At 36.5% G+C, this 26,634-nt stretch overlaps 1 protein-coding gene across 1 annotated transcript; it reads left to right on the top strand.

The window, feature by feature from the left end:
• Positions 1-551: 551 nt before the first annotated feature.
• Positions 552-26,243, top strand: CHMP2B (charged multivesicular body protein 2B). The gene is made up of 6 exons (XM_045785412.2): positions 552-828; positions 14,545-14,636; positions 17,472-17,666; positions 21,599-21,701; positions 25,074-25,180; positions 25,362-26,243. Exons 1-6 carry the CDS (start codon positions 795-797, stop codon positions 25,470-25,472), a joined length of 642 nt encoding a protein of 213 aa, XP_045641368.1. The 5' UTR covers positions 552-794; the 3' UTR covers positions 25,473-26,243.
• Positions 26,244-26,634: the final 391 nt, after the last annotated feature.

Genomic DNA, 26,634 nt, shown 5'->3' with positions numbered 1-26,634 from the left:
GCCTAGCAACAGGATTCCCAGACACGCTGGGTGGTCGGAGACCTGGGCCCGGCGAGGCAGGTGAACGCCTCGGGACCCACAGGGGGCTGCGCAGGCGAGTGCCCGGGAGATCGCTGACGAGTCAGGGCGGAAAAGAACGTGAACTTCGGAGACAAACACCGCCGGGGCACGGACCACAGCCCTGCAACCAACCCCTGCTCTTATGAAAGAACTAATACTGACAGCAACGGGATGGTTGTAAACCAACTGGTTCCGGGACGACCCACACTTGTCCTAAGACGCTGGAGACCCCCACTTCCAGCTTCCCCCAAACAAGGAAGAAAGAGCTAACCAAGGCTCATCTCTGTTAGCATGTCCCCACGGAACCCGCACAGAGAAACTTCCCGATACCGCCGACGGTCTCCACGCTCTGCTACCACCGCAAGCCCCCTCCTGCCACGCCACGCCACGACCCCGCAAGCGGGAAGAACTGGCAGCAGCCGAGGTGAGGGCAGAGGTGGCAGCTTCAGGCGCCGCAGTGCGCAGGCGCGCGCGCCTAATGCGCAGGCGCCGCCCAGAAGTGACTTCTCCAAAAAGTGTCTTAGTTCTCGGTCACCTGAGCTCGGGGCGACTCGGCTGCGGTAGGATTCTTGGATACCCGCCTTCCGCGGGTCCTGCCTGAAGACCCCGCCCTCTTCTCTTGCCTGTCGCTCCGCCACACCAAACCCTATAAGGGCCTGTCCTTTCCCTCCCGTCCTTTCCCAGTCGCGGGTCGGACCCGGCCGAGTCGGGCAGCCCAGGCGCGGTCCCTGACCATGGCGTCTCTCTTCAAGAAGAAAACCGTGGATGGTGAGTTCAGGCCGGGCCAAAGGGGCCCAGCTCTGCGTTTCCCTGGCGTGTTTTGGGGGCTTCCGGCCACGATTCTTTCAGCTGTCCCTGGGGGCGGGGCTGGATCAAGTGGCCCCACAGGTGACCGCCCTCGTGCGTCACTTCTCTGCTTCCCCATCTCTGCTGACTCGCCACACCTCAACCTCACCTGAGTAATTTGGCTGCTTCTCTCTGTTTAACACACATACACCACCTTTACCGCCCCCCCCCCCCACGTTTTTCCTTTAGCGAGACCTTGAGCATTTCGAGGAGACAGGATGCGGCTGACCCTTGAGTGTCATTAGACGTGATTTGATGAATTTCTTGTTGGTTTCATCTGTTGGTTTGTTGCTCCTTTAGTTCGGAGCTGTACTACTTAAGGAGTACAAACAGGAAAACTGTATGCAGCTGGAGGAGGGGATAACAGGCTCCAGTTACAAAATGAACCTGGGTCTGGGTCGGCTTCCCTTAAGAATATCCTGTCAATAGAGATGTGAAACAACTGCTTCTTTACGGACTCCAGGAAAAATATATAAGAAACCTAAGGGAAGTGCCTTGGGTTTAGTTTTCATAATGTATTTTTCCTTCCCTGTGATTATCTTTTGCTATCTGAAGTAAGAGATGTAGTATGTATTATCTTCATAGAAGTTTACATTTTTTACAATAACTTGCATTGTTTCAAACATTTAGCTCAATGTCATCTTAAGGGGAAAAAAAGGAGTGTATAGAAATACACAAATTGGTGTTTATAAGCAATTACTGTAATGTATATATAACACTGATTAATTACTCTTGATATTTTGATTGACTGCCACCAGGAATCAAATTCATTCAAGTTAATTAAAAATTGTGTTTCCTATTAGATGTTGAGTTTAGGTTGCTGTTGGTTCAACCAAAGAATCACTTCTTTGTAAGGGTCTAACCCTGCCACAAAAGGAGCAGTGGTAGCTAGACAGTGATTGGTACAAACAGGGTGCTGAGTCCAGACCTGGGGTAACTCCTTCATTCCTTTGTATTGACTGTTCCAGTGCCAGCAACATTATTTTGGGGAGGATAACAAAGACATCACTTTTATTTTGCCCCTCTACCCTTCACTTCAACACATAGTGTAATGTTAGGCCTAATTTAGTACACAGAATACATTTTTGCCTACCCTGAGTTGGTGGAAAAAAATTTTTTTTTGATTTGTGGACTTTCTATTAACTAAGAAGTACCATTTACAGTACCTAGAATACCTTTCAAGTTGGTATAGGATATAGTAGAATTATGTGAGATGGATTTTATTTGAGAATGCTGTCTAATCTTTAATGTGGCACTTTCTTCACTGTTTCAGTGCCAATATTGTGGTTTCCAGTTATTGTATAGTACTTGAGGGGGGAAAAGGTTTATTTTTTTGCTTCAGTTTTAAGTAGTGAGAATTTCCTAAACAGAGGAAAAGAGTTGTACCTTTGTTACTATGATGTTACAAATTATATTTTAAAAAACATCTTAACATTAAAGGCCAAACAGCTTTAATTGCTTAATATCTGTCAAATATCTTCAAAGACATAAAAATCAGTTCTATATTCTCATCACTGTGTTTCTTGGTGCTTTTGGCAGCCTAGTGACTATTGTACTTGAAGTATAGAACAGAATAAAAAAGAGAAAAAGTGAGGATGTGCAGTGAGGGTATTTGTATATTCATTTGCAGTTGCGTTAATTCATCCAAGAAATGATGTTTTTTGCTAAATAGATTTATTTGTGAAAAGAAAGTCTTACGGACTTTAGCTAGGAGCTATACTACTGATTTAAAGATCTATGTGTGAAATTTCTGAATGTAAATTTGGCTACCATGTATATTTACTATAACTACCAAACTGCATACTTTATTTTTTTTACATTATTATGTCAATTCAAATCATTTGATGACATTTTAATTATAGATTTGTACTTTCATTATTCTGATATAGAGCTTTATTGATGTTTTTACTCCTTGTTTTATTAAAAAGAAGGTGTTTTGTTTAGAAGGTGACAGCATTCTTCTTAGCAGTAATGAGGCTATGTATTATGAAATGTAATGTATTTTTATGTATTTCTCCCAGATCCTCAGACTCGTTGATTATTGATCATAAGATCTTTTGCTATATGCCTTCTTTTTATCTGTTTCAGCAGTAATGAAATTCTGATATATAAGGGAAATATGTAACTGTACATAGATTTGGAGAATAATTGAATCTTTTTGTCTCTTTGGATTGGCTAGAAGAGTTGCATACTATATCATTAAAGACTACTGCACTTGTAAATTAAAAAGGGAGACAACATTACAGCACTTATTACTATTCAGAGTTATGTTTAATTCATTTTGACACAAAGATGAACAAGTCTCTGCAGTGTATACTTTGTTACAGAAATTAATGAGAATTGTACCTCAATGCCATAGAAGAAAAAGATTCCTTTGAATTTGAAATTACAATTGAATATTTGGTTTTCCTTTTACTGATTTATAAGGTATACACATATACATAGGGTAATGTGTTTACATTGTTTTGGTTTTTTTTCCTAGTGGACTAATGGTGACCTATTTATTGAAACTATGAACCTGTAAATCAGGATGCCATGAGGTTTTGTCATGAATTCATAACTAAATATGTCTTTTAAAAAGTGAAAAATTTTAAGCACTGTATAATTTTTGTCTGTTATCCTCAATAAAGGCAAATTTGAGGTCCTACTGTAAGCCAGCACTGTGGTAGCATTTGTATGCAGCATCTTATTTAATTCTCACAAAATCAGAAGATAGGTACTATTATCATCCTCACTCTGTAGGTGAGGAAATTGAGATATGAAGGACTAAGTAATTTGCCCAAGGTCACACAACTTAGTGGCAAAACTAGGACCTCATCCCCCTGAGTATCATCATTGATAATATTTTCTTATTAGAGATCCAATGGCACAGTTTAATTTTGCCGTTCTTTCTAGTATATGGAATTCTCAACTTTTGGTAGATGCTATGTAATGGTAACCATTTATCTGTGAACTGGGCTCTTTTTCCCTTGTAATCAGTGGTAGAACTTTGATTTTGAATAGTAGTACTAGAAAAAACCCTCCTTTCCCTGATTCTCCCTTGACCCAGGTTTCTTAGCAAGTATTGTCCAGTCTCTTTGCTCTTCATGTAAACTTCTTGAAGGAGTAATGTTGTCTCCCATCTCTATCCCTTTATTTCTCAGACCACCCCCAATTCTACAGCACGTTTGCTTTACATCTTAAGCGATGAGATCTTACTGAGATCATCAATGACTCCTAGATTGGCAAAATGGCCATTTTTTTAGTGATCACCTCTTGGGCTTGTGTTTTGCATTTGATCCTAATAATTTTTTTTAAAGATTTTATTTATTTATTTGACAGAGAGAGAGACAGCCAGTGAGAGAGGGAACACAAACAGGGAGTGGGAGAGGAAGAGGCAGTCTCCCAACGGAGGAGCCTGATGTGGGGCTCGATCCCAGAACGCTGGGATCACGCCCTGAGCTGAAGGCAGACGCTTAACGACTGAGCCACCCAGGCGCCTCTGATCCTCATAATTTCTTTATTGAAGTTCTCTTTTGGCTTCCATGAAACTTTAATATTTTCCTCAAATTCCTCTAACCACTCTTTTTCTTTCTCCTTTCAGGTTTTTCTTTTCTTTTTTTCCTTCATCTTTTCCTTCCTTCCTTCCTTCCTTCCTTCCTTCCTTCCTTCCTTCCTTCCTTCCTTCCTTCTTTTTTTTTTTTTTTTTAACCCTGCTCCCTAAATGTTAGTGTTCTTCTTGGTTCCATCTTGGGCTGCACTTTTCTAACTGTACACTCTTTCCCTGCATGATCTTATCCAAAGTCTTATTATTTTACTTATTACCTACATGCTGATGGGTCCCAAATTTGTATTTCTAGTTATATTTTTCTGAGTTTCAGACCAGCAATTTGCTGAGTATCTCCACCTAGAGTTCCCAAAGTACCTCAAATTGAAGATTCCAAACAGAATTCATCACCATCTCCTTTTAAGTCCGTTCCTTTCCTGAGTCTGCTCTTCCAATGTTGGCAGGTCTTGATTTTGCCTCCTACCTTTAATTAATTACCAAGTTTTGTTCCTGTTACCTCTTAAGTATTTGACACACATGATTTTCCACTGCAACTCCTGCTGTAATTCAGATCCCATTTTTCTTGCACTTTATTACATCACCTTTCTGCTTTTCTTCCCTGTAGCGTCATAGCCCTTAAATTGTTCATCTACAGAGTTGCTTTGTGATTTGATGTACCTGAAACCCAAATCAGACTATGCTACTTCTCAGTGAAAACCCCTTAATTATATTCGTTGGTACCAACAGGATCAACGAGAGCTCTTTAATAAGGCACATACAGCCCTCCCTGATCTGGTCCTTGTTTTTCTTGTCATGTCCCTGAACATATTACTGTCCAGCAGTATTGTTCTCATATTCATCAGTACATACCATACCACACTCTTTCTCTCTCTGACATATTTTTGCTTATGATGTCCTTATGCATAGAACCCTCTTTTTCCTTCCTCTGGATAACTTGCACTATGTCAGGAGTTTTTCTTCTCTGAGAATTCTTCTCTGATGCCTCCTCAAAGTGTGTTAAGTATCTCACGCCTGTATTCTTATTTTTTAGCCTCTGCTTTCTGACTTGCATTCACTGGAACTAAAGTAGATCCTTGTGCACTTCCAAAGTTGGATTATGTTTATTCAGAGTTTTTCCTACGTTGCATTAATGCAAGGTGGTAGTCTCTTCAGCATACATGAATGTATCTCTGCAGCAGTTTATGATTTAGAGATAAAAATTCAAAATAACAGTATTTACTACCCAAAAGTAGTGTTTCCAGGATCCAGAGCTTATAGTCTATATCCGTATATCATTGCCACCAACCTGCAAGTTTAGACATACTTTGAGGAATCCTACTGACAGAAGAGGAGCAAGCTTCTTGGTTTTGCATTAGTGGGATTGTATCCATGTACGCTAGTACTCCGGAGTTCAGAATCTGAAGTTTTGACTAACTTGGGATAAAGCTCCTGTCAAAGGATAGGTTGACACATCTGTGATATCTTAAGAGAGAGTAAAATCTGCCATCTATATAAACTGAATCCCCTCCAGAACTTTTCTGCTTTCTACCAAATAAGATGGAACTGCCTGGTGCTACCTATAATACCTAGATCTTTCCTAGGTTGCTGTGTGTTCCCTTAGTGCTTATTATTCTGAATATTTAAAAACTCAAATTTTACTTGCTGTTTGGCCCCTACATTCTTTGGCCCCTACATTTGGCACACCAAAGAAAAGTCATTGAATATGGGATTCAGAAGCACAGAACTCTCTTTTGAGCATTTTTCTGAGTTAAAGTTCTCCATACTTTTTGGTATAGAGATGGATGGATACCATCCATGGATATTTCTGTAGGAAAATGTCTCCCCTTTGTATTTCTGCATCCCTAGCATGACCCCAGAGACTGGTATTTCTTTTCATGCTACTGTTTTCTGCCTTCAAGTCCATAGGTCTGTGACACTTTGCTTTCATAGGATCTTTCCCTCTTGTTCTTACCTAAGTGAGAAAATGCTCTTTCACAGTTTTCTGAACTGAAGCTGTTATTGATGATGGTACCAAAGCCTGTCTTTGAGGACCAAATGAGACCTAAAGATCTACTGACCCATAGCCCCTATGAAGACCTTCCTTCAGCTTTTGAAAACACTAAATTTACTAATAAATTAATCTGAATGAATTTCTCAGTATTCGAGTGACTTGAGATTTTACTGGGGGGCAAAGGGCAGCATTCCTTTTATGCTACCATAAGGCTAGACTCCTGTTTTCTCTTTAGTATTCCACCTCCTCCTTCCAAGACAGCCCTGCTGAGTTTTTCAACTTCAACCTAGTTTTTAAATGGATGGTTGGCTCCCAGGATCGTATGTAGAAGAAATCTGTTGGCACAATCCTCCACAGTCCAGTTTCCCATAGTTGTTTTTTGTTCTTATTTTTTCTTTAGCATGTATCAAAACGGGCTAATGAAGCTGATGCCATTTCTCCCTGATTTTTTGCTATACAGTTTTCAAACCCTGAGAAACAGATTTGCTCGCATATCAAATTCTGATTCCTCCCGCACCCATTCTCTCATTGTCATTTACCTCTGCCTCTCAGTACCTTTGGTTCCCAGAGCCAGCATTTTCTAGGAACTGACCTTAAATGTTTCTTTCTTATCCCTTAACTTTTGAGTTTGTACCATTTGCAGTTTTTTTTCTCCACATCCACCCAAGAAGGTGGTACATCCCCACCTAGCCAGGACTCCTTTCCTCTTCACTGTTTGGTGAGCTCTACTACACCCCCTTCACACAGGTGGTTCTTCTGTTGAGTAAGGACCAGGATGTAGGTAATACCTGTTATCCTGCCATCCCAGGGCTGCAGACCCACCACTTCCACTCCCAGCTGCTGCAGAGATTGCAGGTGATGTCTGAAGGAGAAGCTCCCTGTCTCCTCAGGTCTTGATCTCCAAAGCTACCATGAAAAATGGTAAAGCATGATGTGCCTTATTTACTCTGTGCTCCGATTTCAATCCATGTGATCACTAGATTTAGGACAACTGGTAGGCAATAAAAATTCATGGATGAAAATGATTTTTTTTCTTTAAAGAAACACATTTAGAAGCAGAAAATATATATTAGACTAAAATTTCTGTATTGACCTTATAATAAACAAGACCTTACAGTACAGCACAAAACCCAGTATATGGTAGAGTGGCTGCTGTCTAGTAGACCAGTGCCTCAGGGCTCCTGGGGCAATAACCTGAACTACGCTGTAAGCTTGAGACAGGCCACCTCCTTTTCCCCTAAACATATTTAAAATATAACTCAACAAATTAATGAATGCCTCTTTTTAGAGTTGATAATTAGTTTTTGCTTTAATCCTTCAACGTGCAAATTGTATATAAATAAGCAGGGTCTGGAAGGACAGCCATAATTCAAGTTGGGGCCTAGCCTCAAACCCCAGAAGAGAGTTCTAGTAAGCTAGGCTGGACCACATGGAGGCCCCTTTTGTTTTTATTTTTATTTTTTGACTTTTTTTTTTTTTCTGTAAGCAGATAGACCTTATTGACTCAGAACTAAGGAGAGCAGAATGACCTTTTCTGTCTGTATCGTCTTAAGTCCAAAATTTAAGTTTGTGATCACTCTAGTGCATACATGTATATTTCATTCAGTAAAAAGAGCCTGAAAGGCTTCAGATAGCCTTTTTGTTTTTTTAATAAGATTTTATTTATTTGATAGACAGTGAGAGAGGGAACACAAGCAGGGGGAGTGGGAGAGGGAGAAGCAGGCTTCCCGCTGAGCAGGGAGCCCCATGTGGGGCAGGGCTCAATGTGGGGCTGGATCCCAGGACCCTGGGATCATGACGTGAACTGAAGGCAGACGCTTAATGACTGAGCCACCCAGGTGCCCCTTGAGATAGGCTTTTAATGCCTACAGTGGAGCTGGCTTGGGTGGCCTTCTCTAAGTGTTGTGCTGGGTATGGGTGAGAAGAGGGTGGTGGTTGGGGTGGCCTCCAGACCCTTTTTTACCTCACAGTACAGTAGCAAAGAGGACATACCAGAGTCACAACTGTGTACCATTGCCATTTTCACGATGTGAAAATTCTTTATTACTACCTATTTTGAAGTGCTTCACAGCAACCCCAAACGGTAGATGAAGTGCTGGAATATAAAAATTTGGGCATATTCTTTTGCCTAGAGAAGAAAGCAGGGATGGACAGGAGCCAAGCGCTGTATCTCCTAGATGTCAGCAATGCCCAGTACATGTTTCTGTCATTGTCTTGACTCAGAATGAAGAAAAGGGAAAGCAGAAGATTGTAAGGGAAATATCTGGTTATTTCAGTACTCCATTTTCCACTGTATAAACAGATCTGTCAGAGTTAAGGTTCATGGTTAAGGTATCAACCATCTTTTTTGGTAACCAATAGAGTTTATTATACATTTTAAAGAAATGTATTAACTATGCCTGTAAGGCACATTCTTTTACATTTCAATATGTTTGTACTCCCGTAGATCACTGCTAAGTATACTATTTTGAGGTAGTAGTTGGCATGAAGTGTGGTGGGAATACAAATAAATAAAATACATGTGCTCCTTGCTCTTAAAGGGCTTGTAATCTTGGGAGGAAATCAAACCTGCCAAAAAATAAATATAATGAAAAATAAAGTTGGCCTAAAAACATTAAAAGTGTCTCAGAACCATTCTCATATTAGTCCCTCTGAATTATCTAGAAGACCAAACCATTAAATGTGGCTTTAACATAGGGATTTTTTTTAAAGTTAGAGTAATTTGTTTGTTTCATAGGATATGCCTATCTTATATGAAGAAAACGTTCTACTGTCTTTTCTTACTTACCATAATATGTTTTAAAGTGTTATGTCTATATTTTAGTATGCAACGTTAGATGCTCTCAGTTTATAGCTTAGAACTGTTTAAATATTAATAGGTCTATTAACTATGGGGCTATGGAATATGCAGTAGTTAATTTTCTTTATTTTTCTTTCTCTAATATACAGTGACAGTTATGGTACATATAGTTACATAAAATTAAGAAAAGGGAAGTAAAACTATTTTGATTAAGGTACATGTTTTGGTAAAATTTCATGTCATGATATGTGTTTTCCCAACAAAGATGGCTGTATCTATTTTCTACTCTCTGATTCTCAGACATCAACTGGTGTGTCTAAAAAGTCAGTCCTAACACTGTGGAGTTAGCACAGGCGCCGCAGGTTCAGGGCTCAGGCCTACAAGACTGTCCTCATGCTAGATGCCAGTCACAAGTCCCAGTTGGCCACCAGTACTTCTGACTAACCAGCTGTGAATTATAGAGTCCCCATAACCTCCCCCACAGTTTGATAATTTGCTAGGACAACCCGTAGAACTCAGGAATAGCCAAATGGAAGCAAGGTTTTAGCGGCTCTAAGTGGCCCAGAGCTTTCCTGCTCTTTTCAGGCATGCAGCACATCAGTATGTTCACCAACCCAGAACCTCTCCTCATCTCTTTATTCAGGAGTTTTTATCACCCAGTCTTCAGTTCCATTCCCTTCTTCTGAGGCCAGGGGGTGGGGCTGAACTTCCTACCCTCTATTCAAGCATTTGGTCTTTCTGGTCACCAGCCCCCTCCAGAAACTATCTAGGGGTCCCCCTTCTTGAGTTAAATAATATTCCTACCACTAAAGAAATCTCAAGGGTTTTAGGAGCTCTGTGCCAGGAACTCAAGACAAAGATCAAACATATACTTCTTATTATATATTATACCATTCTAATAATGAATAAGTATATATTGATGGATTTTTAGATCTTAGCAGTCAAGGCTTTCTGCAATTGCTTTGCATCTGTGTCAATTATCTGATCACAATTTAACTTGCCAATATGGTGGCTTCACTTCTGTACTCCTAAGGCTTTAAAAGACCCTCATCACTATCTCATTATTACCATTTCATTTCATACTAGTTGAGTTTAGGAAGTTGTCAGTACACAAAGATGTTATACTCCAAAAGTTCATTTGTAACTTCATAGTTTTAAATATATAACATATTTTCTGTTGAAACAGTAGGGTAAGTGGTCAGTGTTTTTGTACCAATTCACTGGCTCTGGCAAGATAGTGTACTAAGTTCAAAAGAAGAAGATTGGGAATGTTGAGGATGGAAAGGCTGATGATTGCTTTTAAGTCTAGGGAAATGAGAGCTTTGCTGTTCAGTGTCTACAGATGTCAGAGAGAAGATACTGTGCACTGTGTGGGCTGAATTGTATGCCCACAAAATTCATACGTTAAAGTCCTAAACCCTAATGTGACTATATTTGGAGAGAGGGTATGTAAAGAGGTAATTGAGGTTAAATGAGGTTATGAGGGTATAGACCTTATCCAATAGGAGGGTGACCTTATAAGAAGAGGAAGGCACCAGGGATGGGCACACTCAGAGAAAAGGCCATGTGAAGACACAGCAAGAAGGCAGCCCTCTACAGGCTAAAGTGAGAGGCCGCAGGAAAAACCAAACGTGCCAGCACCTTCATATTGGACTTTTGAGCTTCCAGATCTATGAGAAAATTAGTTTCTATTGTTTAAACTATCGAGTCTATGGTATTTGTTATAGCAGCCCTAGGAAACTAATAAATTGTGACAATAGAATGCCAGCCAGTGCTCCATGGGATGTTAATAGAGATTTCTTAAAAGGGACCCTTGACTTAATAAATTTGGGAAATAAAGGGCACTTGAGTGGCTCAGTTAGTTAAGCATCTGACTCTTGATTTTGGCTCAGGTCATGATGTCAATGTTCTGGGGTCAAGACCCATGTTGGGCTCCCCACTCAGCAGGGAGTCTGCTTGTCTCCCTCTCCCTATGTCCCTCCTTCTGTTTATGTGTGTGCACACGTGCTCTCTCGCGCACTCTCTCACTCTCAAATAAATAAATAAATAAATAAATAAATCTTTTAAAAATAAGGTAAGTAATTAATTTGGGAAATAATCTATAATGTATTCCCCCCTTAAGGATTGACAGTGCATATTCATATATTAAACAGTCTTAGAGGCCTTGAAGCAAATCTGTTCAGTTTTTTTCAACTTTAACATTTCCTAAATATATTTGTCTCTGGAACATTTCTTCTGTCTTTATAAGTGAAATGTGTTACCCATCCAGAAGAAAGTAAGTGGGGGGGGGGGAAGACACCCCCCCCATTGCTCTTATATATATGATATGGTTTCCTATTCCTGTATTTAAAGAACGTATAGAGTACATCTCTAGAAAGTCCTGAGCATGAGCTGTCCACCAGTATAACTTCATTGAGAAACAGAGTCAAAGGAGGGGAAATAGATGTCTTGTCAGGAGGAATTCTGACAGCTTAATTTTTACTCAGAAAGTCATTGTAGTTGATTAGTTATATCTTATATAATGACTTGAAATGTTTTTCCTTCTGTTTTAAAATTGTATATTTTTGCTGATGCAGATCTGTATTTATAAGGATTATGTCTCTGATAACTTTATTTCTTGTTTGCCTAAAAGGCTTCACGGAATAATACGGTCGTTAATCAGAGGCCCTGGAATCAGACCGTCTGTATATGAATTCTAGCACTGTTTCTTGGGCAGATTACCTCACGGAATGTCAATTCCCTTCTCTGAGATAAGAGAGATAATAGTACTTACTTTTGTGGTTGTTGTGAACCTCTTAGTATACTGCCTATTCCTCAATATAATTAGTTATCTTTATTCTGAGTAAAGTTGTTATACACAGAAATGTGTAAAAACAAGGTTGTGATGTTCCATCAGTAAAAGGATAATGGGCGTTGGCTCTGTTGTTGTATTATTTGAGGTGAAATTCACATAACATTAACCATTTTAAAGCGAACAACAGTTCAGTGGCATTTAGTGTTTTCACATTGGTGTATAACCACCACCTCTAGTTCCGAAACATCATCACCTCACAATGAAATCCTGTACAGGTAAAGCAGTGCTCAGCGTTCTCCTCTCTCCCCAACCCCTGGCAACTGCCAGTCTGCTTTCTGTCTTTCTGGATGTATCTATTCTGATATTTCATATGAACATAATCATAAAATGTGACCATTTATATCTGGCTTCTTTCACTAAGTATAGTATGTTTGAGTTTTATTCATGTTGTAGTATGTATGAGTACTTCATTTTTATATTCCATCTCTCTTATGCCTAGAAGTGGAATTGCTGCGTCATATGGTAATTTTATGTTTATCTTTGAGGAACCACCAAATTGTTATCCACGGTGTCTGAAACAATTTACATTCCTACCAGCAGTATATAAGGATACCAGTCTTCACATGCTTATTAACACTTGTTATTTTCCATTTTTGTTTTTGATTATAGCCATTCTGGTGGGTGTGAAGTATCTCTCATTTCCCTTATGACTAATGATGTTGAGCGTCTTCTTTTTGTGTTTATTGGCCATTTCTGTATCTCTTTTGCATAAGTGTCTATTCAGGTCCTTCAACCATTTTTGATAGATTGTCTTGTTTTTGAGTTTTAAGAGTTCTTTATGTATTCTAGATACTAGACGCTTACCATATATATATATATAGTTTGTATATATTTTCTTCCTTTTGTGGAATATCTTTCCACTTGATGATGTCCTTTGATGTACAGCCTTTAAGTTTCATGAAGTCCATTTTGTCTACTTTTTTCTTTTGTTGCTCATGCTTTTAGAGTCATATCTAAGAATCTATTGCCAAATCCCAGATCATGCAGATTTACTCCTATGTATTCTTCTAAGAATTGCTTGATTTTAGTTTTTATATTTGGGTCATTAATCTTTTTTTTTAGTTAATCTTTTAAAAATTAATTAATTAATTAATTTATTTATTTAGAGTGCATGGGCATGAGAACAGTGGGAGGGACAGAAGGAGAGGGAGAGAATCTCAAGCTGACTCGGTGCGGGCTTAATGTCATGACCTCGAGATCATGACCTGAGCTCAAATTAAGAGTTGGACCCTAACTGACAGAGCCACCCAGGTGCCCCTAGTTAATTTTTATATACACTGTGATGTAGGGGTCCATTTTTTTCATGTGGACATCCTGTTGTCCCAATGCCATTTGATGAAGAGACTGTTCTTTCTGTTGTTACTATTGTTTTTAAATCTACCTCTTGACTAGAAAGGTACTCTAATGAAGTGATTAAGATTACTGATTCAGAAGGCAGAATACTTGGATCCAAATCTGGCATTACTGCTTACTTCCTTGTGACCTTGGGCAAGTTATTTAAACTTCCTAACACTCCATTTTCTTTAAATATAAAATAATAGAAAAATCAACTCCATAGCATTAGTGTGGATATTTATATGTACAGCACTGAGCAAGATTCCTGATAATGAGACATCAGTTTTGGCAAGAGTTACCATCAATATATGTGATTTTTGAAGAAATTACTGTTTAGTAACAACTAACTCAAATTGTGGTCCATCAGGCCTAGACTAATACTTTATTTCTTCAAAAGATGGGAACTAATGAATCCAAATGAATTAAGTTAGAAAAACATTGAGTGGAAATTTAATAGTATATCAGGGCAATTATGTATGTTATTTACACCTTAGCAACTATCCTTATTTTATGAATAAGAAACCTGAAATTTAGAATACTGATTTTGCCAAGATATCATCATATAATGATCCAGTGGCAGAGGGAGGATTCAAATCCAGGTCTGCCTCATTGGAAGTTCTGCTGCTTTACTCTGTTACGATGACTTAGTGTAGAAAAAAGGATTTAATAAACACATGATCTGTCTTCCTTCCTGGAATTTCATACAGTACTGGAGTAAGAAGAGATGAAAAGTGTGTGTGTGTGTGTGTGTGTGTGTGTGTGTGTGTGTGTGTGAGAGAGAGAGAGAGAGAGAGAGAGAAAGAGAGACAGACAGACATATATATGTACCACATAAAGCATTGCATACTATCAGTTCTCTAAGGGAATATTTTATTGTGATTTATATATACTTTTGGTTAAACCTCTGACTATAGCATATCTGCACTTAATCTTTTGTAATTTGTATAATTAATATTTGACTAATTTTTTAATATAGTGAATGAAAAAATTTTAACATCTAATAAATCAAGATTTCTTTTTTTTTTATTAAGATCTCCAAGTCTAATATTTCAAATGGTATTGAAAAAGATTTTGGAATTCATACATTTAGGTTTCTTTTGTGGTTCTCTTAGATGTAATAAAAGAACAGAATCGAGAATTACGAGGTACACAGAGGGCTATAATCAGAGATCGAGCAGCTTTAGAGAAACAAGAAAAACAGCTGGTAAGTAGAACATTAAATTTCAGTTTAACTTTTCAAACAAATTTGGAAATTAGTGTTGGAATAATTAGCTAACTAAGAAAAAGACACATGGCAGGTGGTAAGTGATTTACTAAGAAATGGCATTTAATGTCTTCCTGCATTCTCTGCTTACCTTTGTTTGTGTCATTCTGCTTACTTTTATCAGGATTCTGTGTTATTCTGCTGATTATAAAATCATTCTTCAGTTTGTAGAAGTCATGAATAGAAACACATAGAGTGGAATAAGCTCCATTGGTAATAACATGGTTTTTTTAAAAAAATTTTTTTCAGTATGCTGAAATTTTGTTAAGAATATTTGATGTTCGTGAAAGATACTGATTCGCAGTTATCTTTTCATGCAGTGTCTTTATTTGGTTTTGACATCCGAGTGATGTTGACTTTGAAGCATGAGTTGGTTTCTCTTACTCTTACTTTACTGGAAGAGTTTGTGTATTTCTTCCTTAAATGTCTGATAGGATTCATCAGTAAAGCCATTGGGAGGGAACTTTCTTTGTGGATAGGTTTTTAAACTACAGATTCAATTTTTAGAAAAAACAACAGATACAGAATGGATCAGGATACCTGTCTTTTTAAATGAGCTTTGGTAGTTAACATCTGTCAAGTGATTTGTCCATGTCTACTAAATTTTAAAATGTAATGACCTATTATTCATAATATTCCCATATTATCCTTCAACATCTTTAGCATATGAAGTGATCCTTCCTTTGCATTCCTAATCTTTGTAATTCGTGTATTCTTTTTGTTTCATTCCCCCCCCCCCATCCTATCTGGCTAATGGACTATCAATTTGAGCAATCTCTTATGAAAAAAAGCTTTGGATTTCATTAATTTTCTATATTTTTTCTTTCCCACTATATAGATTTCTTTTATTGTTTATATTATTTTTTCCTTGTATTTACTGTTGTACTTACTCTTTTTTCTACTCTCTCAATTTTGAAGCTTGCGAAGTATTTATCTTTTTCTTTTTTCTTTTTATTTAATTATGTTATGTTAGTCACCATACAGTACATCATTAATTTTTGACGTAGCGTTCCATGATTCATTGTTAGCGTATGACACCCAGTGCTCCATGCAATACGTGCCTTCCTTAATACCCATCACCGGACTAACCCATCTTCCACCCCCCTCCCCTCTGAAACCCTCAGTTTGTTTCCAGGAGTCCATAGTCTCTCATGGTTCGTCTCCCCCTCTGGTTCCCCCCCCTTCATTTTTCCCTTCCTTCTCCTAATGTCCTCTGTGCCATTCCTTATGTTCCACATGTAAGTGAAACCATATGATAATTGTGAAGCTTGTGAGATATTTATCTTTTTCTAATACAAGCTTTAATGCTATAAATTTCCCTCTAAGAACTGTTTTAACTGTAACCCATACATTTTGATATGTTGCATTTTCATTTTCTTAAGTCAAAATATCTTATTTTTCCTGAGATTTTTCCAACCCATGACTTATTTAGAACCACGTTGTTTAATTTCTCCTTATTTATGATATTCCTTCCTCTTCCTTACTGATTTCCAGTTTAATTTCACTGTGGTTAGAGAACATACTTTGTATGATTTCAGTCCTCTTTAATTTATTGAGTCTTGTTTTCTGAGCAAAATATGATATGTTTTGGTGATTTTCTAGTGTGTATCTATAAAAAAAAAGTATTCTGCTGTTGGTGATGGAGTTTTTATAAATGTTGGTTAGGTGAAGTTGATAGTATTTTTTATACATCTGTATCATTACAGATTCTCTGTCTACTTGCTGTAACAATTATAGCAATGTACTGGAGAGAGGAGTTGTTGATATTCCTTATGCTAATTGTGTATTTGTGTCTCCTTTCAGTTCTGTCAGTTGTGCTTCACATATGTTGAAGTGCTGTTCTTAGGTGCATGCACATATAGGATTGTTTTAACATCATTATATATTGATTTCTTTGTCATTATGAATGCCCCTTTTTATTTCTGGTAGTATTCCTTGTTCTCAAGGGGTTTTTTGTTTTTTGTTTTATCTGATGTTAATGTACATACTCCAGGTTTTCAGATTTTAGCTAAGTAATTATATGGGATATATTTTCTATCCTTTTACTTAGCTTAGTTTTTTTCTTTTTTTTTTTTTTTTAAAGATTTTATTTATTCATTTGACAGAGAGAGAGACAGCCAGTGAGAGAGGGAACACAAGCAGGGGGAGTGGGAGAGGAAGAAGCAGGCTCCCAGCGGAGGAGCCTGACGTGGGGCTCGATCCCAGAACCGCAGGATCATACCCTGAGCTGAAGGCAAACGCTTAATGACTGAGCCACCCAGGCGCCCCTTAGCTTAGTTTTTCTAATTAAAGTTGGTTTCTTGACATAGCATATAGTACAGTTTATGTTCTTACCTAAAATGACGTCCTGTCTTTTACTGAGGTGTTAGGTGAACCTTCTCACTTAATGTAATTGTCTGTATTATTCTCTATATAATCTACCACCGCGCTCTTTTTGCTCTATCCCACCAACTCTTTTTTTTTTTTTTTTCCTTTTTCCTACTGACTTTTGGGTTGAGGTTTTTTATTTTCTTTTGGACTCTTTGTAAATACCATAGACTTGCTTTGTATTTGTGGATGAATGTACAAATTCTGTCTTTCCTGTGTAAACATGTGGAATAAATTGCCCTCTCAAATTAACTTTTTTTTTTTTCTGTGACTTTATGATTGCCTCTTCCTCTCTTCATGATCGGGGAGAAAAGGGTATATGATGTGAGTTTGATTTTTTTCCTGAAGTAAATCATTAGGGACTACCTATTAATGATTTTATTCCCTTCTTTTTATTTCCTTTCTTAGGAATTAGAAATTAAGAAAATGGCTAAGATTGGTAATAAAGAAGCTTGCAGAGTTTTAGCCAAACAGCTTGTGCATCTACGGAAACAGAAAACAAGAACTTTTGCTGTAAGTTCAAAAGTCACTTCTATGTCGACACAAACGAAAGTGATGAATTCCCAGATGAAGATGGCGGGAGCAATGTCTACTACCGCAAAAGTAAGTGGGAACCTTTATATCCGTACATTTATAGTTTTATCTAAGACATTTAAGTGTCAGTATTCAAATCAGATTTAAAAGTACCTTCTGATGTATATATGGTGCAGAATCTGTGTAATATTTAGTAAAAGGAGTTACAATACTAGATAATCCAGATAACTACTTCTGGATTTTTTAGTTGAACTATAGTTACCTTACAGTATTATATTAGTTTCAGATGTACATAGATTCTTTATTGATTTGTTTTACTATAACGTTTCTTGTTTCAGGACATTTTGATTTTTCCAAGGTCACGTGTAACTTCTAAATTTTTTAAATTGACTTAAGTGTTGTTTGCTTTTTTCCCTTAAATTTTCAAAAGACTTTTGGTCTTATTTCATTAAGCTATAAGTTTTAATTACTTCTGAGTAATAATTTGCTTTTGATTCATTTTCATGTATGTGTCAGAAGGACACATGATTTCTGTCAGAAGGATTTATCAGTTAATTATGCTTAACTTATAGTCTTTATATAAAATAAATGTTTTTACTATAGAGTTTAAAAGACTGAGCTTTTTTTAGAGAGAGAGAGAGCTCATGGGTGGGGTGGAGGAGAGAGGGAGAAGGAGAAGGAGAGAGAGAATCTTAAGCAGGCTCCACACTCAGCATGGATGTGGGGCTTGACCTCACGACCCTGAGATCATCGCCCCAGCTGAAATCAAGAGTTGGATGCTTAACCAACTGAGCCACCCAGGCTTTTTGATTTTTTAATAAATAATGAGTCCCTCAATTATTGCATATGAAGTACTATAAGGAATAAGAAGACATTTAAGACAAAGGCCCTGCTCTCACAGATTTTTTAGTTCAGTTGGGGATGGAGTGGGGGTAGAGAGCAGGGAGGTTAAGCTATGTCTGACAGGGAAACGACCTACTACATACATCAGTTTGTGCTAAGTTTCTGTGAACTGCACAGATCTTTCAATTGAATGATCTGAAAGACTTTGCAGAAGACCTAGGTCTTAAAAATACCATTAGGTGTTAAAGATAAGGAAGGAGGAGTATGAATATGAAGACCAAAAGAAAAAGCCACAGAGAAGAGAAAGTAGGAGGAGGTTCATATTGGAAAAATGGTATATACAATTGATTCTCATTATTTGAAGTAGTTAATGTTATGTTAGGTTGGGAACACTCCATTAGTGAATATCGAACCATTGCTCCTAGGGGAAGTACAGGGTTAGGTTCCTGTGAGCCTTTGGTCACAACCTTTTTGTCAACCAGCTTTTACCTAATGTTGTTTTATGTGTTTCTGTTGAAAGACACCGTAGTTAATAAGTGTTGATTCATTAACATTGAACTCATGCCTAATCAAAGCTAACATGTATTTTCTCCATGAACACATCATAGTTTTGTGCACTTAGGAACACTACCCAACACTTTAGTACTGTGGTTGGGGCCATCTTAATAATGGCAAAATCACCAACAAAGGGTACAAAAATGTGGCACTAAGTTGACCACAATAAGGACACTTGTTTACAGTATGAGTTGAAACAAGAAGGCAGAATGTCATCTTGTTTGACACGAGCTGGAAACAAGCATGTTGGGCAACTCACATTTTTTGCTCTCCTCTGCGGGTCCACAGAGGAACACAAAAGCTCTGTGAGTATTGGTTTGAGATTACAAATACATTTTAGTGAGTAGGCACATCCACAAATATGGAATCCAGAAATAATGAGGAACAACTATAGTTGTGTTTTAGATTACAGAGCACATGGAAATAGAATTTATCCATCATAGATATAAGTGCAGTGACACATTATGTTCTTTAAAAAAAATAGAGGAAGTTTCAAAAAAGTAGAGGAAGTTTCAATATTAGTTTTGTTCTGTCAGTTAATTTACTCTTGATGGATTGTTATTTTACAGTGAAAAATAGGTAAGGGCAAAAACTTTTGTTTTCCTCTTTTCTTTCACAAACGGACAGAACTAAACATCTAATTTAGGAAAAGATCATATGTGATGATCACATACTTGAGATGGTAACCTTTCAGTAATGTGAAGGGACAACTACTTAGTTTGCAATTTTTTTTGCAGGTGGTAGGCAGGAAAAGGTACCGAATATGGGCCTGCCATATAGAGATATGTGAACTGGGATTTTCACTTAATCTTTTTAGAAATGTATTAATTCAGCAAATATTTGTTTAGACCCTGTAGGTAGGAAGTATAGCAAATGAGGGGATGAAGTGGAAAGCAAAACCAGGCAAGGGTTTAAACTGTACAGTCTATTTCAGATTTTATTTATTTGTTTGAGAGAGAGAAAGAGAGTGGGAGGAGGAGCAGAGGGAAAAGGACAAGGAGACTCCATGCTGAGCTTGGAGTCCAATGCGGGGCTCAGTCCCAGGACCCTGATGAGATCATGACCTGACTTAAAATTGAGAGTTGGATGCTTAACCAGCTGAACCACCCAGGCGCCCCATACGGTCTATTTCAAAAACAGTCCATTTGAGAGGTAATTTAGTGTGGTGATTAGGAACATACGTTCTGGACCAGATTACTTGAGTTCAAATCTCACTTCAATTCATTAGATTTGTGACTTTTGGCGAGTTATTTTGCCCTTCTGTGCCTTCATTCTCCATTTTTAATATAGGGAAAATGGTGGCACCTAGCACGTGAAAAATTTGTCAGGTTTAAGTAAATGTCTTTTAACTTTAAATGTTATTATATGTAAAGCGCTTAGAACAGTGTCTGGCACATAATTAAGACTATATAGGCATTTACTGCTTTATTATCATTATTATCATTGTTATTAGTATTTGTTGCATCAATACTGTAAGTTGCAAGTGAAGTAATATAATTTACATCAATAAATAAAGAATTTCATCTATAGTGAGTGGGATTTAACAGGGGTATCTATTCTAATCAGAGTGTCAGGGATGACTTCCCAAGGAAAATGGTGAAATCTGAAGTGTTGATAGTGAAAACAAATGGAGAGGAGCAGTCCAAGTTTGAAACAGCATATGCAAATGTCCTGTGGCAAGAGAAAGTATGGCACATTTAAGGAAGTGAAAGATCAGTGTGGCTGGAGGGAAGTGGTGCACCATAAGACTAGCTTGTTAGGCAGAGTTCATTGGTGTTTAGTCTCATAGTGAATTATGGATTTTGGCTTTTGATACTAAGAACAACGGAAAGTCACTTCAAAGGTATGTGTGGGCTGGAGGGGGTGGGGAAATCCAGTGTTATACCTAAAGGTTATTTTGGCTGTAGCATTGTATACAGAATGAGAAAAGACTGCTTGGTATCTTTGAAACTGATGTGTTTTATATTGTATGGCGTCTTTTAATACTGAACTGTATATAATACATAAATTTTATATATAATATGTATAAAATATTTTGGCCATACTAGATAGCATCTCTCTTAATGAAATAACTTGTGAATATAAAATGTAAAAATTCTTTTCACATATTTTTGCAAAACTCTGTTCTGTTCATTTCTTTTAACCATGGTTTAAAATATGTTAATGGATTAAATGTGTATGCTTTGTATCCTTTTTAATTTAGACCTCAAAAGCTTAATGAAAAATTTTATAAAATTTAAATTTTAATTCTTTTCAATGTAGATATTACCTGCTTGCCACAGTGTAGGCAAATGTAGTTTTCCCATTTGAATAGCAATGGATTTTTTGTTGACAATGTTTTTTAATTTTTTTTTTTTTTTTTTTTTTGCCTACTGTTCATATGAGTTTTTTCACCTGGTCTTTATTACATAAATGTTAAGCAGATGGTTTCCAAGTGAGTATTTCATTTTTTTCTAGAATACTTAACAGTCTTATGTTTGATTATGGCAGTATGTATATCTTTAGAAAGGCTATATCTAATTTGATATGTTCTCCTTGGACTTATTTCATAGTAAAAATGTCACATTTATGTAGCCAACATGAATCTTTTCATATATTTACAGACAATGCAAGCAGTTAACAAGAAGATGGATCCACAAAAGACATTACAAACAATGCAGAATTTCCAGAAGGAAAACATGAAAATGGAAATGACTGAAGAAATGAGTAAGTTAATAACTCGTAATGAAATTTAGTTTTTTCATCTTTGAATCAGCTAAGTTTATGTACTAGCAGCCTCATATTCTAATCCATAAAAGCACAAATGTTGAAAAAAGCCGTGATACAGCACCTTCTGAATAGATGTCTATATTATAACTTCAGTGTATTTTTAAATTGGCCAACTATAAGGCTCAAATCTTATCAAACTTTACTGGAAGGAAAAATATAAAATATGATATGCCATATTTTTATGCCATATTGGCCCCAGCAGTTTTACTTCATTGATGAGGGGACCAAAACCAACTTGTGAATAAAATAACTCTTCCTGGTATGAATTTGGTGGTTTCAGGGTTGTGTTGATTCTTTCATACTAGAGATCATCTCTGTTTTTATTGGAGACAGAGATAATGGAGGTCTTTTGTTATTTTTTCCTTTTCCTTCCCAAAGTTATTTAATGTTTAGTTTTCTTTTTTGACTATAAACTAATTGCATTTTATAGAGGAAATATGGAGAACACAAAGGAACAAAATTTATTTAAAAAATCTATTATCACACCACCCAGACATAGTTACTGTTATATGCGTCTTTCCTGTATTTTCCTGTATCTTATAGTAGTTAAATCATATTACATGTGCAATTTTGAACCTTACCCTGCTTTTAAAAAATATAATAGTATGATATTATGCATGTACTTATGACCTAAACTTTCTCTGAAGTCTTTTTTTAATAGCATTAATATTGCATAACATCAGTATTAAATATCCATCTTAATTTATTGAACCATTCTTACGTTGGTAAGATTGTCTTAAAATTTGTTGTGTATTTGCTAATCCTTTGATAAATGTTTCTACATTATTTTTGACTAAATTTCTTAAATCTTCTTAGAGTATTAAGTTTTCTAAGGCTTTTGGTTCTACCAGATTCTTCTCAGAAAGACTATCCCAGTCTTTACTTGTCACTAATAAATAAGTGACCCTTTGCAGCGTCCTGGTCAGCATTGAGTCATTACTTACCATGGTATGTCAAAAGTGACATCATTATTTCACAAAGATATTTTCTAATTGTTTTACAACTATATAGAGATATGCCACTTCAGCTCTGCTTAGCTGCCAGCATTTTAATATAATGGCATTTACTGTATAAAATAGTATCTAATTAAATTACCAGGAATACTAAACTCACCACTGTTCAAGTATTCAATTTCAGAATATCTATTTTCCTTTTAGGAATTAATGAAATTGTATGTGTATCCTTAATCAAAAATTCTTTAGCCTTGACTCTGAATCTTTACTTTGAAAAATATGACTTTTTTGAAACATCATTAGTGAATTTTTAATGACTGTGAGAATTGTCATTTATATAATGATCACAGTATCTAACATGTTTATGTGAGTTCCAGTGATGGCACAGGTGTGAGCAGATCTTAGCAGAATTAACTTTTCCATTAAGCTATAATGAAGAGAATCAATAGGCTCACACAACTCATATCTATCAATCATAGTTCTCATTTGTATTTTAGTACTTTGCAAATGGGTCTGAAAGGATAGTAATTGTTGGTGATTACTCATTTCTTCTATGACCTAGTAAAGTACATTAACATTAGTATGTTCATCCAAAGATAAATTCAAGATTTAAATGGATGTGTCTTTTTCCAGTTGAAATGTACATTGTGCGTGTGTGTATATATACATATATATGTATATACATACACACACACAAGGTTAATTTTGTTACACCTTTTCTGAAAGCATCCTTCTTCGTTAATCCCTGATTATACCTCTCTGTTCTTTCTCATCTGTTCCCTTCTTTCATTTTTTCTGCTGCTACTTCTTCATCGAGTCCCTTATAAACTTTGACCTAGACTCACCACTCTCATTATTACTTCACTAGCATCTAAATTATTTTTCCAGAAACTTACCTCTGAGGATGCCAATGAGATTCCTTTAGTGGCTTCTTGCTGACTACAAAATAAAAATCCCCAGATGTCAATCATCAAAAACAGTTTTCAAGTCAGGCCCCTTTATTTTACCAGTGAGCATACTGAGGTCCAGAGAGGTAAAATGACTTTCTCCAAAAGTTGTCCATTTATGTACTAAATGGAAAAATTGAGACTCTAATTGAAGGCTTAACATTTGCTTTATTTCTTCAGAGATGATAGATACTCTGGGTTTTTTTTTTGTTGTTGTTGTTGAACATAGCTTTTTCCAAATGTAGTTTATGCTATTGAGCTAACACAAAAAATCAAATTGTCAAATCATGCTCATACCAACCAGAGATCTTAACCAGTATCAAGCTTTATTAACTACAGCAAGGACACAAGCAATTAAGAGGTACATGTGAAACAGGGGGACGGGTAGGACATCCCAAATGATTCCCCAGATCTTTCTTCCCATATCAGACATAAGCTCTTTGACCCAGAATATACACCTTTTCCATTCATGCACCTTAAATAATAACAAGAACTTACTCTACCTTGAGTGTATCCATATTGTCTTCCACCAAGTCTTTGCTCATTCTACTCCGTCTCTGTTTGGTCAAATCCTGGGCATCACTCAAGGACCACCTCACATGTACTTCCTCCCAGTTGGATCTGATCTCTTCCCTTTAATATCTTATTTACCACAATCTGAATATTAATTTCTTTTCTACTTAAATGTAAACTACCTGAGGTCTTCATTTTTCTCTATCCATTAATTGTCTTTGTACTACATGCTAGGCACTTTGTTTCAGAAATAAACAAGACATAATCCTAACGTGACACCTTCCATACAGAAGCTTTTCCATAAATATTTTGGGAAGGGAAGGGAGGAAGAGAGGGATAATAACAGTAATAATCTTTGCAAGTTTAAATTGGATGTCATTCTTAGACAAGTTTAATACAATATTGAACCTTAGACTTTGTTAGAATATTCTACCTACATGTTGAATGTAAATTTAAGTTGAAAACATAATTATAGGTATAAAAAGAGTAAATTGTCTCCGTAATATTTACAGGATATTTGATTCTTGCCTATTATTCCATGGTCAGATTTAACAGCTACTAACTAAGTGAATACAGTTTGTGGAATCACATTTAAAAACTAAGCCTTTAGCTGTGAATTTCTTTTATTGTTCATTAAAGACACATTTGTAAAAATGAGAGACTTGTTTTATTATAGGATAATTGTTTGCAATGAAAAGTACTCCAGATTTAGTAACTCAAAAATGTATAAGTGATCTTCACTAACATTTGAAGAGGACTTCTGTAGTTTGTTGGTTCAGCTAAGTTGGCCGTTGAGTAATATACGACACACAGTTGGGCCACCTTCTAAAAATGTAAATCTAACATGAAATCTGTTTGATAGTAACTGTAATTTTGTTTCTCCCCTCCCCCCCAAGTCAATGACACACTTGATGACATTTTTGATGGCTCTGATGATGAAGAAGAAAGCCAAGATATTGTAAATCAAGTTCTTGATGAAATCGGAATTGAAATCTCTGGAAAGGTATGAATATCTTCTCTCCTTGGTTGGAAATAGTTTTTACCACTTTTGTCACTTTAAGTTAGCCTTTGCTCTTAGATGCATCTTTTTATATTTCAATGGTAAACATCTTTGCAGCATATCCTTTGTGTCCTTGCCCAAATGTTTGATAATGCACGTTTTTTTCCCTCTTCCTTTAATACAGATGGCCAAAGCTCCGTCAGCTGCCCGAAGCTTACCATCTGCCTCCACTTCAAAGGCTACAATCTCCGATGAAGAGATTGAGCGGCAACTCAAAGCTTTAGGAGTAGATTAGTCAGAAAAACAGTAATATTTTGCTTACTTATAATTATTTAGTATAAACCAGGCCCAGTGCAAATTCCTTTTACAAAACACATTTACTTGCAAAAATGAAGACCACGAGCAAACAGTTGTTTCCTAACCCGTGACTATTTTGAATCTTTTACCAAAGAATGACAAAGATGCAAAAATGGGAACAGTTTGGATTTTAATTAGAACTATTTAGGAGTGATGTGTAAGATGTTTGACTTCTTTTCTGCATGGCATAGAGAAATTATATTCATTACTTAGTGTTTATGTTCTTTTTACACTGAATACAAAAATCCTGTGAAATGCCACTAGGCACCAACTAAAGAGACTTGTAGAAATATTAAAAAGATATCATCAATTCGTACCTGTTGCTTGTCCTTTGTTAGTGATGCGTGGCATGACCGTAGGTGGTTCAGCTGCCAGATCATTTTTAAATGACCCAAAGGAAGAGTGCTGTTTAAACCTCTGTCTTAAAAACTGTCGTGAGCTTTTCTTTTCTTTTTTTTCCTTTGGGAGAACATTCTAGTTGGTAAGTTTATTACCTTTCAAAATGTGCTTGGCACCTGCCTTAAACAGCACATATTGTGCACATCTTTAAATTATTTTAACTGACAGAAAAGACTTACATTTTAAACCAAAATTAAGACCTCTTAGAAAAATTATCCTGGCTCTCTTTTGTAAAGCTTACAAAAGTGAATTGAATGTAATCAGCAAAAACGGACACTGAATTAGTAACATTTTATAAGTAATAAAACTGTATTTTGGTCTTTCTTCCAAGAACTGAGAAAAATTTCCCCATGTGAGATATAATTTGATCTGTTTAATTTTGATCTTCATTAATGTGTATATTGAACCCTCTAAATGGAAGCCATCCTTCTTAATTTAACGCTATTTGATAATACTTGACCTAAATTTTAAAATAAAAATAGCATTTTTTCTTGCTAAATAAACTACAACTTTGTAAGAAATTATTGCCTAAATGTGTATTAATGTATTAGCAGTATTTTTCAAGGTGAAGTTGCTATGGTATTTAATGTATGTATAGGAAGTGAGAAAAAATGAAATTACAGATTAGAGATAGAATTTAGGATTAGGTTGATTTTAAAAAGTTATGTTGTAATATATGGGTTCTAGCATATCCCACCATA

This window comes from Ursus americanus, chromosome 4, assembly GCF_024610735.1.
Source record: "Ursus americanus isolate L20-20 chromosome 4, mUrsAme1.1.p, whole genome shotgun sequence".
Taxonomy (NCBI): Eukaryota; Metazoa; Chordata; class Mammalia; order Carnivora; family Ursidae; genus Ursus; species Ursus americanus.
The sequence above is the reverse complement of the archived record's forward strand: the minus strand, read 5'-3'. Positions and strand labels throughout refer to the sequence as shown.